The sequence below is a fragment of the Scyliorhinus torazame genome, chromosome 16 (genome assembly GCF_047496885.1).
Source record: "Scyliorhinus torazame isolate Kashiwa2021f chromosome 16, sScyTor2.1, whole genome shotgun sequence".
NCBI lineage: Eukaryota > Metazoa > Chordata > Chondrichthyes > Carcharhiniformes > Scyliorhinidae > Scyliorhinus > Scyliorhinus torazame.
Genome location: NC_092722.1, coordinates 111,591,181 through 111,610,738, shown reverse-complemented (window position 1 = coordinate 111,610,738; position 19,558 = coordinate 111,591,181). Strand labels below are relative to the sequence as shown.

General features: G+C 47.5%; 1 protein-coding gene and 1 long non-coding RNA gene across 48 annotated transcripts in view; one reads left to right on the top strand and one right to left on the bottom strand.

Moving 5' to 3' along the window:
* ank3b (ankyrin 3b) overlaps positions 1 to 19,558 on the bottom strand; it is a 1,101,178-nt gene that overhangs the window by 187,775 nt on the left and 893,845 nt on the right. For all 47 annotated transcript variants that reach the window (XM_072478848.1, XM_072478844.1, XM_072478845.1 and 44 more), the window contains 5 exons: positions 16,795 to 16,893; positions 9,508 to 9,705; positions 8,795 to 8,893; positions 7,043 to 7,141; positions 6,839 to 6,937 (listed from right to left, as the gene is read on the bottom strand). In XM_072478848.1, the coding sequence (XP_072334949.1) occupies positions 6,839 to 6,937; positions 7,043 to 7,141; positions 8,795 to 8,893; positions 9,508 to 9,705; positions 16,795 to 16,893 (594 nt within the window). The remainder of the gene's footprint in view (positions 1 to 6,838; positions 6,938 to 7,042; positions 7,142 to 8,794; positions 8,894 to 9,507; positions 9,706 to 16,794; positions 16,894 to 19,558) is intronic.
* The window catches only part of LOC140392997 (uncharacterized), a 113,381-nt gene that overhangs the window by 19,170 nt on the left and 74,653 nt on the right, over positions 1 to 19,558 (top strand). The window lies entirely within an intron of this gene.

The window sequence follows — 19,558 nt, the reverse complement described above, 5'->3', positions numbered from 1 at the left end:
TTCACTCAGAAGGTGGTGGTGGTCTGGGACTCACTGCTCAAGGGGGTGGTAGTGGCGTGGTAGAGGCAGGAACATTCACTGCATTTGGATAAAAAACACACTTGGCTATGCACTTGAGGGACAGGTAACCTAGAGCGTTGGAAAGAGGGATGAGGCTCATTTTCAGCCAGTACAGCCATGATGGACCAAATGGCCTCCTTCTGTGCCATATTGTTTGCGTCTATCAGCGCTGATTACAAAACACAAGCCCATTTCCTGTTCTTTGCACTGGGGTACACGAATGAGTTTGCATATACCCACATGCACCATTTGAAGAGAATTAGCCTTAGATTTTAAAAATTGCACATCGGACCAACGGACAAATTAAAGGAGGCTATCGTTTCAGGGCGGTACATTACTAACGCTGAGCGCGGGATAGCGAGTTGGGTCTGTAGCGGAATGCATCTGTCTCTGATACTGCTTCCATTTAGGGAAGCTTTACAATTGCGTATTGGGGCATCAATGTTAAAAAACGCCATTTCATCTAAATACTGCCAACATTTATAAAATTCTGATAAGGACTTCCGGTGGCGGCCATGGAGGAGTAGGTCGCACATTCGATAGCTCCCGCCTGAAATGGACTTTCGGACCTTTTTTCCCGGATTTTTGTGGACTTTATGAAATAAATCGGTGGAGTGAGCAATAGTAAGGAGGATTTCCCCCCCGCCCCCGATGTATGGATAGCTGGACCAGAAGTGGCCGTTGAAACAAATTAGTCCCGATAGAGGGAAGCGAGGGGAGCTGGCAGTGCGGCGAAGCATGGCAGACGGCAAGGACCAGGGAGCGGCGGCTCACTGGCCGAAGGAGCAGCAGATGGAGTTTTTCAAGAGTTGCTTTGCTGAGCTAAAAAGGGATACGCTTGACTCGATGAAAGCATCGATCGACCAAATGGTCGTGACTCAGGCGGCCCAGGGGAAAGCGATTCAGGAGATCGAGGTAAAACTATCCAACCAAGAGGATGAGATAACTGTACTGGAGCACAAGGTGGAGGTGCTAGATGACCACCACAAAAAGATGCAGGAGAAGCTGGAGGAGCTGGAGAGCAGGACCAGGAGGCAAAACTTAAGAATCGTTGGCCTTCCTGAAGGCATTGAGGGACCAGATGCGGGAGCATATGTGTCGGGTATGCTGGGGTCGCTGATGGGAGCGGGGGCTTTCCCTCGACCCCTGGAGCTGGACGGAGCGCACAGAGCCCTCGCAAGGAAGCCCAAGGCGAATGACCCGCCGAGGGCCATGATGGTTAGTTTTCACCGTTTTTCAGATAAGGAGCGCGTCTTGCGGTGGGCCAAGAAGGAACGGAGCAGCAAGTGGGAGAACAGTGAGGTGTGCATCTATCAGGACCTGGGAGCGGAGCTGGCCAAGAGACGTGCTGGGTTCAACCGGGCAAAGGCGACCCTCTTTAAGAAGGGGGTGAAGTTTGTGGTGTTATACCCAGCGAGGCTGTGGGTAACGCATGAAGATCGACACTACTATTTTGAGTCGCCAGATGATGTTTAGACATTTATCAAAGAGAAGAAGTTGGACTCGAGTTAAAAGACACTTAAGCTTCGAAGATGGGATGTGGCGGTGGTTTGTAATTGTGTTCTGTTTTAAACAAGATTGTATTTAGTCTTGGGCGAGAGAATGGGCTGGAGGGATGGTTGGAGGGCGCTTTGTTTCGCAGGGAGTTGATATTGGGGGTGGGGGGGCCCTGAAGTTAGCATTATCCTTCGGGAGACTGCGTTTTGTTTTACGTGAGTATTTCTGTTCTGGTTTATGGTTATGTTAATGTCTTCTCGAGAGCTGTTGTTTACTTTCTGGGGAATGTGATTCTGTAAATAGGGTTTTTTCTATGTGGGGAGGGGGGTCCGAACAATAAGGTGGTAGTCTGATTGGCGTCAGGGGCGGGGGTTATCGGGGTCAGCATGAGTCAGCTGACTCTCAGAAGCGTAGTGGGGGGTGAGCTAGTGTTGAGTTGGTGTCTGACTTGTGAGATTTGGTTTCTGGTGTTATGGTGGTGGTGGTTGGGGGGGGGGGGCGGTAGCTGCTTTGCTGGCAAGGGAGGAATTATTTTCAGGGAATAAATGGGAGGTCGGGGGTGACTGCAGCTTAAGGGGGTGCTCGGGGAAGCGGAGGGCACGGGCTCGCGGATGGCTCAAAAAGGTGATGGCTAATCGACAGGGGGGGGGGGGGGAAGAGAGGGTAGCCCCCCGTCTAGGCTGATTACGTGGAACGTGAAAGGTCTGAATGGGCCAGTTAAGAGAGCACGCGTGTCCGCGCATTTAAAGGGACTAAAGGCAGATGTGGCAATGCTTCAGGAGACACATCTAAAGGTCACAGACCAGATGAGATTAAGGAAGGGTTGGGTTAGTCAGGTGTTCCACTCAGGGCTGGACTTGAAGGCCGGGGGGGTAGCAATTTTGATCAGTAAGCGAGTGGCATTTGAGGCTGGGCGAATTGTGGCTGATAAAGGGTGTAGGTATATAATGGTTAGTGGGAATCTGGAGGGTGTCCGAGTGGTGCTCATGAATGTCTACACCCCGAACTGGGACGGCGTGGATTTTATGAGGCGCGTGTTAGGCAAAATCCCGGGCCTTGAGTCACACAACTTGATCATGGTAGGGGGGGACTTCAATATGGTTATTGAACCTGAATTGGACCGCTCAAAGTCCAAGACAGGGAATTTGGCGGCAAAGGAATTGAAGAGCTTTATGGAGCAGATGGGGGGCGTAGACCCCTGGAGGTTCACACGGCTGAGGGTAAAGGAGTTTTCTTTTTTCTCCCATGTCCACAAAGTTTATTCCCGTTTTGACTTTTTTGTTCTGGGCAGGGCGTTGATCCCGAAGGTGGCGGGGACGGAATATTCGGCGATTACAGTCTCGGACCAGGCCCCGCACTGGGTGGATTTGAGGCTTAGGGAGGAGAGAGGGCAGCGTCCGCTGTTGAGACTGGATGTGGTGTTGTTAGCGGACGAGGTGGTTTGCGGGCGGGTAAATAAGAGTATCCAGAACTACCTGGAAACAAACGACACGGGAGAGGTATCGGCAGCGACTGTTTGGGAAGCCCTGAAGGCAGTTGTTAGAGGGGAACTAATATCGATCCGGTCTCATAGTGAAAAGAGAGAAAGGGCGGAGAGGGAGAGATTAGTGGAGGAGATACTTCGGGTGGATAGGAGTTATGCGGAGGCCCCGGTCGCGGGGCTCCGGAGGGAGCGGCGTAAGCTACAGATGGAGTTTGAATTGTTGACCACAGGGAAAGCGGTAGAACAGCTGAGAAAGGCTAAGGGGGCGGTCTATGAGTATGGGGAGAAAGCAAGCAGGATTCTGGCGCACCAGCTTAGGAAGAGAGAGGCAGCGAGGGAGATTGGTGGGGTAAACAATAAGGAGGGGAACTTGGTCTTGGACCCAGAGTCGGTGAATGAAGTTTTTAAGGAATTCGATAGCAAATTATATGAATCGGAAGCCCCGGCGGGAGCGGAAGGGATATGGCAATTTCTGGACCAATTGAGGTTCCCGAGGATGGAGGAGGACCTGGTAAAGGGGCTGGGGGCCCCGATCGAGACAGAAGAAATCATTAAGGGGCTAGAGGGCATGCAGTCGGGCAAGGCTCCGGGGCCAGATGGCTATCTGGTGGAACTTTTAAAGAAATTTTCAGAGACATTGAGCCCACTGCTGATGAGGACCTTTCATGAGGCTAGAGAGAAGGGTATCCTCCCCCCTACAATGTTGCAGGCCTCGATCTCACTCAATCTTAAACGGGAGAAGGACCCTGAACAGGGTGGGTCTTACAGGCCAATCGCGCTTCTAAATGTGGATGCCAAGCTATTGGCTAAGATCTTGGCCACAAGGATAGAGGATTGTGTCCCGGGGATGATGGGGAAGGACCAGACTGGATTTGTTACGGGCAGGCAACTTAATGCCAATGTGCAGAGGCTTTTAAATATTGTTATGATGCCCTCGGAAAGAGGGGAAGAAGAGGTTGTTGCAGCAATGGCTGCAGAGAAAGCTTTTGATTGGGTGAAGTGGAGTACCTGTGGGAGGTGCTGGGTAGGTTTGGGTTTGGTGAGGACTTTATTCGGTGGGTGCGATTGCTGTACCAGGCGCCTGTAGCAAGCGTGCGTACAAACTGGCTTAGGTCGGGGTATTTTAAATTGCACCGGGGGACGAGGCAAGGGTGCCCCCTCTCCCCGCTATTATTTGCTCTAGCCATTGAGCCGCTGGCCATGGCATTCAGAGCCTCAAGGAACTGGCAGGGGCTGGTCCGGGGGGGGGGGGGGGGGGGGCACCGGGTCTTGCTCTACGCGGATGATTTCCTCCTGTATATTTCGGACCCACTGGAGGGGATGGGGAAGGTCATGCGGATCTTGAGGGAATTTGGCAGTTTTTCGGGGTATAAACTGAACGTGGGGAAAAGCGAGTTGTTTGTGATCCAGGCTAAAGGGCAGGAGAAGAGACTGAATGAGCTGCCGCTGAGGAGGGTAGAGAAGAGCTTTCGCTACTTGGGAATACAGGTGGCTCGGAAGTGGGATTCGTTGCATAAGCTTAATTTGACCCGGCTGGTGGAACAAATGGAAGGGGACTTTAAAAGATGGGACATGCTCCCGCTGTCTTTGGCGGGGAGGGTACAGACCGTGAAAATGACGGTTCTCCCCAGATTTCTATTTGTATTTCAGTGCCTTCCCATCTTCATCCCCAAGGCCTTTTTCAAGTGGGTGAATAAGATCATCTCGGGATTTGTGTGGGCGAACGAGACCCCGAGTAAAGAGAGTGCTGCTGGAACGCAGTCAGGGGAGGGTGGGCTGGCGTTGCCGAACTTTTGCAACTTCTACTGGGTGCCCAATATAGCCATGATTAGGAAGTGGGTATTGGGGGAGGGGTCAGCATGGGAGCGGTTGGAGGCGGCGTCATGTAAAGGCACCAGTTTGGGAACGCTGGTAACTGCACCTCTGCCGTTCTCGCCGGCCCGTTACTCCACAAGCCCGGTGGTGGTGGCGGCTCTGAAGATCTGGGGGCAGTGGAGGAGACACAAGGTGGAGGGAGCGTCGGTCTGGACCCCGATATGTAATAACCACAGGTTCCTACCGAGTAGGATGGATGGCGGGTTCCAGAGCTGGCAGAGGGCAGGTATCAAAAGGATGGGTGGCCTGTTTATCGATGGGAGCTTTCCCAGACTGCCGGCGCTGGAGGACAAATTTAAACTGCCGCCAGGGAACGGCTTTAGATATTTGCAAGTGCGGGCCTTCCTGAGGAAACAGGTGATGGCCTTCCCGCTTCTGCTGCCATGGGGAATACAGGATAGAGTAGTTTCCGGTACCTGGGTGAGGGAGGGGAAGGTGTCGGACATCTACCAGGAACTGCTGGAAGCGGAGGAACCCCGGTGGAGGAACCTAAAGGTAAATGGGAGGAGGAGTTAGGAGGAGAGTTAGAGGCGGGTCTGTGGGCGGAAGCCCTAAGTAGGGTCAATTCCTCCTCATCATGTGCTAGGCTCAGTCTAATCCAGTTTAAGGTGGCCCTCCAGGCACACATGACGGCGTCGAGGATGAGCAAGTTTTTCGAGGGTAGAAGACAGATGTGCGAGGTGCGTGGGAAGCCCAGCAAACCAAGTCCATATTTTCTGGGCATGCCCGAAGCTTGGAGGGTTCTGGCAGGGGTTTGCCAAGGCAATGTCCAAGGTGCTAGGTATGTGGGTGGTGCCGAGTCCAGAGGTGGCGATCTTTGGAGTGTCAGAAGACCCGGGAGTTCAGGGGGGAAAGAGGCCGACGTTCTGGCCTTTGCCTCCCTGGTAGCCCGGAGATGGATCCTTTTCATGTGGAGGGACTCGAAACCGCCGAGTGTAGAGACTTGGGTCAATGACATGGCTGGGTTTCTCAGCCTCGAGAAAATAAAGTTTGCCTTAAGAGGATCAATGCTAGGGTTCTCCCAAAGGTGGCAGTCGTTCGTCGACTTTCTTGGAGAAATTTAAAATGTCGGCAGTAGCAGCTTTCCGAGTGGGGGGGGGGTTAGTGTTATTTCATGTGATTTGTGAAGATAGAGCCAATTGGGGAAATGTCTATTTTTTCACCATGTTAATGTTTACTGTTCTTTTTCTGTTATTGTTATAAAATTTTACAAATACGTTAATAAAAAGATATATTTTTTTAAATAAATAATATTCTGATAAAACAATGGCTCCTGCATGGAAGTCCTGTATGCTAATGCTTTCACATTGTGCCCACATTACTGATCATTCTATGGCGCACGATTGTCAACTATACATGAAGCATTTTCCTGTTTGACAGACTGACCATACCATAAGCATATTAGGCACATAGATATCATCCAGCAATATAGACCATACTCCAATTAGACAGGCGCTATGTTGCCACTCAGATGTATATCATTCCATTGTATCTGGTCAAGATCGGTAAATTCAACTTTCAATTCATGCCAAGTCTTTCTTTGTTCTTTTGGCAACGGCCAGGAGTGAACTGCTAAGGTGCATCACCACCACCACCAACTCTTAGATAAAATCAAATTGCTGCTGGAATATGAAACAAAAAGGGAAAATTCTGGAAAATCTCAGCAGGTCAGACAGCATCTGTGGAGCGAGAATGGAGCTAATGTTTCAAGTCTGGAAGCCTGCTCTGAGGAAGAGCCATCCAGACTCGAAAAACTAGCTCTGTTCTCCCTCCACTGATGCTGTGCAACCTGCTGAGATTTCCCAGCATTTTACGTTTTTGTTGCCACCAACTCGGAGGTCGTTTGACGAAACACCTGTTGGGCTGTTGAAGGGGGGGGGGGGAGAGAAATCAAATGTTGCCCCAACGACAGTTGTTATTTACCACAGTGACTTCATCTGGGGAGGCACCGTGCTGCAGGAGGATGTTTATGATGTGGGTGTGTCCTTGCTGGGCCGCCTGGTGGAGAGGGGTGTACCCGTTCTGTAGTAAGGGAGGAAAAGAGAAGCAGGGTGAGTTAGGCCGACACATCTTGGAATGGTGTCGAGTAAAATCAACTGTAAATGGTGTCAGCCGCAGTGAACCAACCTTTGTCTTGGCATTCACTTTAGAGTTATGCTGCAGCAGAAAGTTGACCATCTTCACATTTCCGTAGTGACATGCTACATGTAGTGGAATGTAACCCATCTGTAATCAGAAAGCATGCAGACATCATTTATCTTTTCTCTCTGGGAGACCTGACAGACAGAAATATGACTGGCAGTGCATCGCATTTACAGTGTTGGATCCTTTTTGGTTCGAATGGTCGAATGTTTCTGCCAAATCTCAAACGCCCGAGGGTATTTCTATGTTTGAAACCGTAGGAATATCGCACCCACCCCCACCGTGTCTGGGTTCACCTTAACTGAGGTAAAGTGATGAAGCTGCCCTCTCTGCCCAGCTGCCAGGTGGACGCAATCCCCAATGCAGAGCGAGGGCTGCACTGTTGGAGGCATTATTCATCAAATGAGATGTTAAACCAACACCTCGTCGGCCCTTTCAGGTGGGCTTTGCTATATTAGTAGATGCCCCGTGGTCATGAAAGGCACTACGTAAATTGAATTTACTTGTTATTTTTAAAATAGATCACAAAATAAATAGTGATTCCAGCTTAATGCTGCAGTTGCAGCTCTCAAAAGTGCAACTTGAAGTGAAGCAACTTCCACAGATTTCCCATTGTAACCAATAAAAAGAGCTGTAGAGGGGGGAGAGAGAGTTGGTTGGTGGGGGGGGGGGGGGCAAAGAGTCGGGGATGGGGCAGAGTTGCGGAGGGGGCAGAGTCGGGGAGTGGGGGATAGTTGGGGAGGGGATAGCTGCCATCAGGCCACCCAATGCTACATCGAAGAGACGGAAGAACAGGAATCCTGATACTTCGTGTGCACACCAGCCCTATTACGCCCACAATGGTAAAGCTGAACAACACTGAATGACGCAAATTAAAACAGGGACTTACTGTATAACACAAACAGCAGGAGAGTTTTATCCCTTAACTCGGCCAACATTCATCCCTCAACCAAAATCACTAGAAATTAACTAGTCAGTTATTTTCGCACTGTCTGTAGGGACTTATTTTGTCTAAATTAGCTGCTTCATTTCCTAGGGGCAGCACGGTAGCACAGTGGCTAGCACAGCGGCTTCGTAGCACCAGGGTCCCAGGTTCAAGTCCCCGCTGGGTCACTGTCTGTGCGGAGTCTGCACGTTCTCCCCTTGCCTGCGTGGGTTTCCTCCGGGTGCTCCGGTTTCCTCCCACAGTCCAAAGACTTGCAGATTAGGTGGATTGGCCATGCTAAATTGCCCTTAGTGTCCAAAAAGGTTAGGAGGGGTTATTGGGTTACGGGGATAGGGTGGAAATGAGGGCTTAAAGTTGGTTGGTGCAGACTCGATAGGCTGAATGGCCTCCTTCTGCACTGTATGTTCTATATCACAATAGTGACTGCATTCCCAAAGTACTTAATTGACTGCAAAGCATTTTGGAACATCTTGAAGGTGATGTAAGGCACTGTATAAATATCCTTCTTTCTTCAGAGTGTGCTAACCTTTTCCAACTTGAAATCGTGTAACTAGTAATAATAAACGCTTATTGTCACAAGTAGGCTTCACTGAAGTTACTGTGTAAAGCCCCTAATCGCCACATTCCGACGCCTGTTCGAGGAGGCCTCCTGGACTAATGAAAGCAGGGTGATAAGGAACCAAGTCAGAATTGTCATGGTTTGACATATTTCCACAGGACACTCAGAATACCCTTTACCTCAGTTTCAAACTCAATAGAAAAGCAAATAATAAGTATCTACAAGTTGGTACCTTGGTTTGTGGGTCAATAGCAGCTCCCTGATTAACCAGCACTTCTGCTACATTCACTCGATCCTCTTGAGCAGCCAAGTGAAGAGGTGTTAAGCCGCTCTGTGAATCCAAGTTAGATTCTGTCAATGGTGCAGTCATCAGGCTTTCTAACACAGTTACTGGTTACTATTACTGCAACTTGTTACACTGGCAGCAGTTGGAAGCAGTAAGCTGGAAAGAAGATGTGTGCAATACTGGTTGTGTTCCAGTTTAATCATGGCTCTGTGCCAATGAATATTTAATGGTGGGCCAGGATATCGGCTTTCAATTGCAATACAATCACAAGGTTGAGACAGAGATACAAATAACCCTGTGTGATTGAATACTTCAATGCCAGGGCGATGACCTCAATAGTCCATGGAAAAGAAAATCGAGCGGGGTGGAGGCAAGGGTAGAGGGCGGCGGCTACTGCTTCACCAAAGAACGATTTCCCCCTTTTAATAATCATAATGCTCTTTATTATTGTCACATGTAGGCTTACATTAACACTGCAATGAAATTACTGTGAAAAGCCCTTAGTCGCCACTCTCCGGCACCTGTTCAGGTACACCGAACAGTTCCTTTTCCTTTATTGACCCTCCATTATATATTTGTTGCTTCTCCCTGGAAGGGAGGGGGGGGGATGCGAGAGCAGAAGTAGAGTGAAAAGGAACAAAGATTGCATGACCACCAACCTTGTTCCCCAGGTTTACATCTGCGTTGCGAGTTAGCAGCAGAGATACCATGTCGACGTGCCCCTCCTGTGCGGCAAGGTGTACTGGTGTAATGCCTTGTTTGGTCACCGTGTTGGTGTCAGCACCATACTCCAGCAGCGTCGTTGCTATGTCCATTTGATTCTTCTTGGCAGCTATGTGTAGGGGAGTGTAGCCATTCTACAAAAGAATCAAAGAGAAGAAAAGAAACCATGCTAACCATTCCAATAGCTGAGCGTAACATTCGCGCTTCTCTCTCTATCAAAATTGGGTTTCAGCTTTTGACATATAAGCTCCAACTGTACCCGATGCACCTCTTATTTTATCTTTCAATACCTCCGGAAATCATTTCTTTAATTCACACTTTTGTTCAACTTGTTGCTGGAAGCAGTTTTGCAGCATCTGCATGGGGTCTAGGTGAGACCATGCCTGGAGTATGTGCACAGTTTTGGTCTCCTTATCTAAGAAAGGATATACTTAACTCAGAGGAAGTGTAGCGAAGGTTCACCAGATTGATTGCTGGGATGGCGGGATTGTCTTGTGAGACGAGGAGAGATTGGGCCGACTGGACCTGTATTTACTGGAATTTAGAAGAATGAAAGGGGATCCCATTGAAACATATAAAATTCAGTCAGGCTGGACAGAATGGTTGTAAGGATGTTATTTCCTCTGGCTGAGGGTCTGGAACAAGGGGTCACAGTCTCAGGATATGGGCTCAGCCATTTAAGACTGAGATGAAGAGAAACCTCTTCACCCAGAGGGTGGTGAACCTATGGAATTCTCTACCGCAGAGGCTGTGAAGGACAAATCATTGTATTTATTTAAGGAGAAAATAAGATTTCTAGACTCCAAAGGTGTCAAGAGCTATGGGGAGAGAGTGAGAGTATGGTTGAGATAAAGGATCAGCCATGGCCATTTGAATGGCAGGGGGGAGGGGGGTGCTGAGTTGCCTACTGCTTCTCCCACTTTCTATGTTAAGCCCCCCTTCCCCTCTTGGGTGGACAGGTACATCAGGTTATCTACTTGCGAGGGTTGCTTCGCAGTCTCCAGGAAATTCTACAAAAATCTGCAGGAGGCTCTGAGAGACAAATCAGAGAGGCAATTAAAAAAAAGATTGCCTTGTGAAATCTAACGCGATCGCGCGAGACGGTGAGATCTGAATCACTCCCATTGTGGGAGGGATGGCTGTTTTGCAAATCTGCATATTAGAGTGAGACAGCTAATCTCAGGAAACTGGACTAAGTGCGGTCTCGGTGGGGCGTTCCCAGCTGAGGCCCCGAATAGAACCAGAGTCCTGGTAGATAACCTAGTATTTCTCGGTGCTCCGGGAACACCCGGCTAAACCCGTTCATTAAGGGACTTGTTCCCATTTGGTTAGGTCACGCCCATGATATCAAGCACGACCAATCAGGGTTTCTGCTTTAGCGAATCAGACTTCAATTATAAAAGCAAATTAGTGTGAATGCTGGAATCTGAAACAAAAACAGGAAATGCTGGACAATCTCAGGAGGTCTGACAGCATCTGTGGAGAGAGAAGGAAGCTAACATTTAGAACCTGGATGACTCTTTGTCAAGCATTAATTAACCGCCCCGACAGAAGCATTTAAAAAAAATGGCAAACCCCAATGGGTCAGTAGCTCAAAATGATCACGGAATGTATTTTGTTTAAAATAGACCTGTCTTTTTAAAAAACTGGATAGAAACTGTGGTTGTGTTTGGTATGTTATTGTCTAATTCTGAATAATGACTGTAGACTTATAGTTAACACAAACATTTTATTCAAAGGGTTTGTTCTGCTTCCATAGCTCAACTAGATGTAAAACAGTCAGGAGGTATCACCGGTGAAACTAAGGTAAACTGCCTATGCTAAGCTATCCCTGTGTGCTGCTGCTCCCTAGCCCTGTGCTTCTGAAAGAGGCGGATCCTACCTTGGGCGGGACTCTTTATACCCGTCTCTGATGCTCCCTCTAGTGATGCTGTGGCTGTCACCTCTGTGCTGCAGTCCCTGGTGTATGTGCAGATGTATGTACAGATGTACAGATCACTACATTTGGGATGGTTAGCGAAGGAAACAGAAAATAATTTGAGACTTTTATCATTGCTAGTCAGAGCATGAAAACATTCCAAAAGAATATGTCTGTGAGTTCACTAGAAATAGCATTCAGAGGTCCGTCCCCCCCCGCCCCCGTTAGGCTCATTGTGACTGGAAGGAATCTTCCCCCATGGTGCTGTTTTTGATCTTGTGATATCTTTAAAAACAACACCATTCTTATTCAATAGCAGTCAAAGTGTTTTATAGCGAATATGTGACATTGGCAAATATCCTGTGGCATTGCTCATGGGTAGTCTGGAAAATGCTAGTAATCTTCAGCTACTGACCTTCCCTGTTCTTTAAGGCAAATTGTCCAAGTATCCCTCAAAGGATCCAAGGAACTGGACCTGATAGATGCTGTTTATTGGGATAGTAAATTTAGTGAATAGTTGTGGCTTTTGCTGTTAAAAGAGGGTTTTCCAACTGTACTAAAGAGCAGCAAATCTGTGGTGATATATCTGCTTAATAGCTGCAAGACTGGACATGCAGATGAAACGTACATTTTTCAATATATTAAATATAATCTAGATACAAACAAAAAGAGACATAGGAAGAGGAACATAGGAGACAGTGAGAGATGCAGAAACAGAGAGACAAAGAGATTGTGTGTGAGAGATAGAAATACAGATAGAGAGACACATAGCACACGCAGCCAAGAAGAGCAAATTTGGTTGAAAGCCAATTGGGGAGTTATTTATGTGGATTTATAAACAGTAATCAGACACAGAGTCTATATCATTGCAACGTGCTACAATTTCTTACTTGTGCAAAGTGGAGATTGCTTTAGCCAGAAGGCCAAGAAGCAGCCAGAGAGACTTTTAAATACAGCTCGTTGTTTCAGCAAGGTTCTAAACATACTCAGGGCATTGCGCAAGTTAACGCATTGTTTTAGGAAGAGGGCTGCACTGCCTGTCCTTAAAATGTTTTGTTTTGTCCTACATTTAGTATTCTTGCTTCCAGTATCCTACACCCTGACCATCCTCTAGGCTATGTCCTTATGATAAACAAATATTTTAAAATCTAACACACGAGTTTCTTTTTCGGAAGTGGGCAGAATTAGGAGGAGCTGGAGACCTCGCACACAGTACGCCAATTGGTGTACAAAATGATTTGTTTGCATTTTTGCACAATTTGTTGCAGTTTTTAGCTGGTGGTTTTGGCAATCAGAATCCCTGCAGCATTTGGGAATGAACAAATTGCAGTGATGTGATGGACAGGAGTCTGAGACTTCTGGGAGATCATCTGCAACAGTCAGAAAGTCATTTAGCATGGTGTCAAATTCCATTTTGTAATATGCAGCCCAGCCAAGCCAGGCATTGGGATGATTTCCCAGACCAAGACCCTGGCATCTCCCATCAAATGTATCTGCAACCACAATTTAATTGTGCGTTGTCGCAAACAGGCTAATGGCAAAGTGTCAATTATCACTGAACCTCTTGATTAGAACCTGGCTTCTCTACTGGGGTACTTAAAGAGAACGCAGCAATGAATGTTGATGAACCAGATGAGGGTCAAGTGGAAAGAGAACTTTTGTCACTCAACATAACATTTTCAACCATCCTAGTACAGCAGTCAACACAGCAAGGACAATGCTGAATGGGTTCTCAGTAGATTTTAAGTTCAAGGATGTCTTCGAGTGTTATGTCCAGTTTTGGTCACAAGGGAGATGTCTGAGCCCTGGACAAAATTCAGAGTCGAGAGGTGGAAATCGATCCTTAGAGTCAAGGACTGAGTTATGTGCATAGACGCGAAGGACTGAATTCCTCCAACCTTCAAAGGACAAGACAAATGCTACTTGGAAGGGGAATCTTTTGAAAGTTCAGAGCTGGGCCAGAGGACACTATATTCAAACTGGCGGATGGCAAATTTCTGACATGTCCTCTCCTCACAGATACCAATCAACATATGAAATCATTGAAGGCAAATTGGCTGCTGTGATGATGGGACAAATAGCCTTCCACATCTGTAGTTTATTGTGGCCCTCTTCTGATTCTGTTCACTTCTCTTCGGCTGCAACGTTTCGTGAAAATGAAAACAATACCGCTGACACCATCTTGGTTTTTCCAAATACAATTTTCGATTTAACTTGCATGAAATGTGCCCCCTCCTCTTCCCAAGTCTGATACTTTCAGAGTGGTGTAACTGAACATGGAATTACCGTGTCTACGTGCATTATTGTGGGAGGGGTTGAAGGATGCAGGCCTAGGGGTCTTGGAATTTTGCCGGTTGGAAGAGTTTTAACATGGAGAACCAGGTGAGAAATTACATTCTGGATAACGTTGGGAAACTGGTTCCAACCTGCCGGCTTCTGGATTTTTGAGAGGCTGGGCAGGGGTGGGCCATTGCAGCTCGTAGGAGGTGATTTCTTTGAATTTGTTAGTGGGGCAGGAAACCTCAGATTTAACTTGCTTTTCTGGTTGAACTATGGCTAGTTAGGTTTCCCAGGTAGAAGCAAACCTGGCAGCTGCAACAAGATGGAGCTGGCTCAGGAAGCACCGTTTGTGGGTCAGAGCAGTAGACGTGATTCCCCACCAACGTGTTTCCACCGTCAGGTGTCACCCTTCTCCAGGGCAGGGTTTGGACTCTTCACCCCACCCCACACTGCTTCTCCCAGTACCAGGGCAGAGGATTGAGTCCCCTATGGGATTGGGCCTAGCTGATCGTGTAGCCTGGTCTCCAGTTTCCTACGTAAAACTTTAACTTGGCTTGATAGGAAATTTGATACTGCCCCTCCAAACTCCTGTCTCTTTGTCTTATTTCACTGTTCTGTTTCTGCGCGCTCATTCCCATCTAGTTTTTTTTTGGGGGGGGGAGGGGTGTCATTAATAACAAGCAGTATACATACCATTTTCCTCACCCCAACTCCGCAGATTTGAAATGAGTGTGTGGAGGATGGAGTTTAACTGTGAATAAGTGCACTTTGGATACAAGAATGACAGTCCAGGGTATTTTCTAAATGATGAGAAGGTAGGAATTGATGACAGAACAAATTTAGGGGTCCCAGTACAGTTACAGTTAAAGGTAATTAGCTAAAGTCCACAAAAGATCTCAGATATCTCTCTCGATTAGAGAGAGAGAGAGAGAGAGAGAGAGAAACAGACAATAGATTAGATAGTTTGAGGGGCATTCACATCAAGTATGGGCAAGGCAAAGGGGCAGGCTACCACAGCCATTACGAGGTATGAACCCCTAGTGCTGATTCATTTTGCCCCAAACTCTACCATCCAGCCAACAGACCTAATGACCCACCCGTTAGTTTCCAAGTACAGAAATCACAAAAAAAACTAGTGACCTTGTACAAAATAATAATTTTGAGGCTTGGCCTTTATCTTCAAAGGGCTGAATTATGAAATTACGCTCTAATGTACAAAGCACGGGTTAGACTCCACCTGGGGTCCTGCCTGTAGTTCTGGGCACTGCATTTCAAGAAGGTATATCCTGGTCTCGGAGTGGGTGCAATGCAGATTCCGAGAATAGCAGCACAAAGCTAAAAGGGTTAAATTATGAGAACAGAGTTCATAGAATCATAGAATTTACAGTACAGAAGGAGGCCATTTGGCCCATCGAGTCTGCACCGGCCCTTGGAAAGAACACCCCACTCAAGCACACACCTCCTCCACCTCATCCCCTTAACCCAGTAACCCCAATTAACCTTTTTTTTGGACACTAAGGACAATTTAGCATGGCCAATCCACCTAACCCACACATCTTTGGACTGTGGGAAGAAACCGGAGCACCCGGAGGAAACCCACGCAGACACGGGGAGGATGTGCAGACTCCACACAGACTGTGACCCAAGCCAGGAATCGAACCAGGGACTCTGGAGCTGTGAAGCAATTGTGCGTACCACTATGCTACCGTGCTGCCCACATAGACTATGTCATAGACTAGGTATGGTAGCCCATTGACCACAGAGGATGAAAGCGGTGATCGAATTGAGGAGTTTAAGATGATTAAATAATTTGTTCGGTTAGATAGAGATAACAATTTCCTCTGTTGAAGGGCGATCAGAACAAGAAGCATAACTTTAAAATTAGATCTCAGCTGTTCAGTTGGTACCAAGACAGAGCAATGAGAGTTAGGAGATACATCAGCCAAGGTCATTGGGCCCTCTAATTGTTTTTGTAGCCTGACCGACTCCTTTCACTGTGTTGGTCCATCTGTTAATTTAAAGGGTTTGAATTGTGTGCGGCCTGCATGGAAACTTTGGGTTGCTGCACAGCCACAAGGCTCAGAGAGAACTTTGGACAATATCAAAATCAATGGTGAACAGAGTCAAGGAGTTGAATGGTCTTCGCCTGTTCCGATATCCCGAAGGATACAAAGGTCAGAGGGTTGAAATTGGCAACAAGACAGAGAGAAGCACATAGGCCAGGAATGAAACCCACACAATAAGGTACCAGGTTTAACTACAGTTTATTTGCATCCAACCAAGTTGCATCCAGCAGGTGTTTGTAACATTTAACTTAATGGCAAGGGAGTGACACATCCTCAGCTGCATGCAGAGGGATCTATTAAACTAACCGGGTTTTCCTTTCAATACTTTGCTTTGCTCTACATGCTTTTGCAAAGAGAAATGTACCATTGTCATATTCATAATCATCATGAATAAAGGTTAAATCAGCAGCACGTCTACCCGGTTGATAAAACCTTTTTGTCCACCAGAATTCCTTAATCGCCTCTAGAATCCACATGTTTCAACATCTCTACAAACACGGTCTGCTGTTTCTAAGTGCCAAATGTTGGAATGAAGGACGATGGTGAAAGTACACAACACAACATTCTCTGAGCAGGTTGGCATGGGTCTTGTTATCTGGCACGTTATCTTGGAATCCTGTCGTGCCAGCTTTAAGTCAACGGTACAATCTCGGACAATCTCTCCATCGTCAACATGCAGAAGGTTACCAACAAACAAGTTTTTAAAACACCCCCACAAAAATGTATCCATTTAATCTAACGCCCATGTCAAATCAGAACATACCACAACGTTACCACCAAACTATCAATCACTATAACTGATAGCGTTGGATAAATTCAGCACATTCCCAGTGAGTGGTCTATCTTCCGCGTATGTATAACTGGACTAAAAGCCATAGGCTTCCACTACGCAAACCCCAGAGTCATCATTCTCCGCACCCGTTGCTTGATGCCATGTCCTGGCTGTCTGTACACTGTACCTTTGCTGCTGCATGTGGGGAGGCTCCTTGGTCCAATAGCAGAAGGGCCACTTTCTGGTTATCATAGTGGGCTGCCACATGTAGTGGAGTCAGGCCGCTCTGAAAGCAAAAGGAGTGAGATAAACAAATCAAAATCAGGAATTTCTGAGAATAAAGACAATTCCACTTTCAAACTCGTTCCATTGTTGTTCAAACACAACACGTTTCCTTGCATCCACCACAAATGAAGGTCAATGCTTTCAGTCACAGGGGCTGTTGGATGTTCCCACTCTAAACCCCTCTGCCTCTTCACTTCTCTCTCTCCTCCTTTAAGACCCTCATTAAAGCCACTTTGGCTACGTTTTTGGTCACCTGCCCTAATATCCCCTAGATAGACTCAACATCAAACATGATCATTCTCTTGTGAATCACCTTGGGTTGTTTTGTGATGTGATAAACTGATATGTATCAGAGTAACACATTGGCTGGTGTAATGTCACGTGTTACGCAATGATGCCATCGCAACTTTTGGGGGCTTTTGTGGAGTTCACCATTGTACCCTGTTTGAGCAGCATCTTGTAAATAAACCCCCTGCACTGTGTTATACCAGCTCGACATGTGCCACCTTGGTTCTTTCTCTTTGCATCTACAACAAAGAACACAACAAAACTGCAAAATAAATCCAGGTTGCTCTTCTTCTGGAGATTAGGTCCATTACAAAGTTTTGATTGATTCATAATACTAATAATCTTTATTGTCACAAGTAGGCTTACATTAACACTGCAATGAAGTTACTGTGAAAAGCACCTAGTCACCACATTCCGGCACCTGATCGGGTACAAGGAGGGAGAATTTAGAATGTCCAATTCTCCTAACAAGCACGTGTTTTTGGACTTGTGGGATAAAACCGGAGCACCCGGAGGAAACCCATGCAGACACGGTGAGAAGGTGCTGACTCTGCACAGACAATGACTCAATCCGGGAATCGAACCTGGGACCCTGGCGCTGTGAAGCAACAGTGCTAACCACCGCATACAGTGGACAGACTGCATTACGCCTAAATATGCTTGGTTTATTTGGTGCGAAAGATAGAGTAGTGAATTTGGACAGTTTCAGTCCACTGTTTTCATTGTTAACCAGTGTAGGAGAAAGACAGAGGGCCGCATTGCTCCTGAAAAGCAGTGTGGTGCAGCCGGTAGATGCCAAGATTCCACTTCCGGGATCTACCCAGCTCGCCACATCTCGCGAGATCTAAAGCAATCTCACAAGACGTCGCAATCTGAATCCCACTCATTGTGGGCAGGATCACTTTTTGAGTGAGACAGCTAGTCTCACTCTAATATACGTTCCTGAGATCTAACCAAGATGTGAGATCTAATCCCCTCTCACCTTGGAGACCTCGAATGAGTGCCATTCAGTGCTGTCCCCACAAAAGGGGACCAGACAGAACGGCACTCGTGAGGGTCTCCCAGGGGATTGGAGGCCCCAAGGTACATGCCATCTGGGCAGGGTGGCATCCTGACACTGCTGGTGCCTACCATGCATCTTGGCACTGTCAGCCTGACACTGCTAGGATGTTAAGATGACACTTATCACGTGGTGGGGAATGGGCCGGGGTGGTCCCTATGTGGGTGTGGGGGACCCCCAAAACCCCCTTAGAGTGAGTTGCGACTTGGCAGGGAGGCGGTGGTCGGGAGTCGCATTGGGTATACCGATCTCTCCCTGCACTGAGGAGATTCGGTGAGCGGAGCTCCTCAGTGCAGGGAACAAGGCTAAGTGCAGCCTCAGCCCCCGATCAACCCAGATGGGCTTTAGATAAGTGGGGTGTTTCTCAATGCTCGAGTGCCGGGAAACCCCCGTCTAATTGCGCGCACTACGGGATTCTGTCGCCGTTGGGTAGATCTCGCCCAGAGAGAAGTAACTTTGGACAGTTTCCGTCCACTGTTTTCACTGTTAATCAGTTTGGGCGAAAGGCAGAGAGTAGTGTTATAACAAGATTCACGAGTCTCCCCGTGAGCCTCAAGGAATACGGGTTCCCCATTGAGGGGCGGGGACCCATCAGCAGAGTAATGGATTCTGCCATAAAAGCCGGTCCAAATGGGAGCCGAGCAGAGTAGTCCCGGCTGGGACCTGGTGGGTACTGTGTGTATAGTTTGCTTTGCAGTTTCTTTACGCCTCTTGTTTTGGACTCCTCTGTGGCCACTAAATTGGCAAATGAGGCAGTGGAGCTACAGTCAGCACTGCTAACTGTTGGAAACATGGTCATCTTCCATCATACTAATAGAATACGGTTTGCACTGTTTTCAAAATGCCGCTGTTTGGGAAATTTGATATGTTCGATGCAAGCGTGCTGAAAGGTTGGATGCAATACGCAGAACATATGCGCTACTTTCTGAGGGCTAACACTTGAGCGGTGATGAGCAACAGACAGTAATACTTTTGACTGCCTGTGGAGTCCCCATAATAAAGCATAATAAAAAGCCTAACGTACCCCGCAGCCCCGGACTCCAAGAATTTCAAGCAGCTGGTAACACTCGTAGCAAACCATCGTGACCCCAAACCGTCGGTCAATGTGCAACGGTACCATTTCAACACGGCTGAGAGGACCCCAGGAGAGCCTGTTACCGAGTTAAAACGTTTGCAAAAACTAGCTGAATTTTGTGATTATGGCCCTTTCTTTTCCGAGATGCTACGGAACCAATTGGTTTGTGGCGTGAACAATATGGCGACCAAACAAAAGTTACTGGCTGAACCATTATTAGACCTTGACAAGGCCGTAGAAATT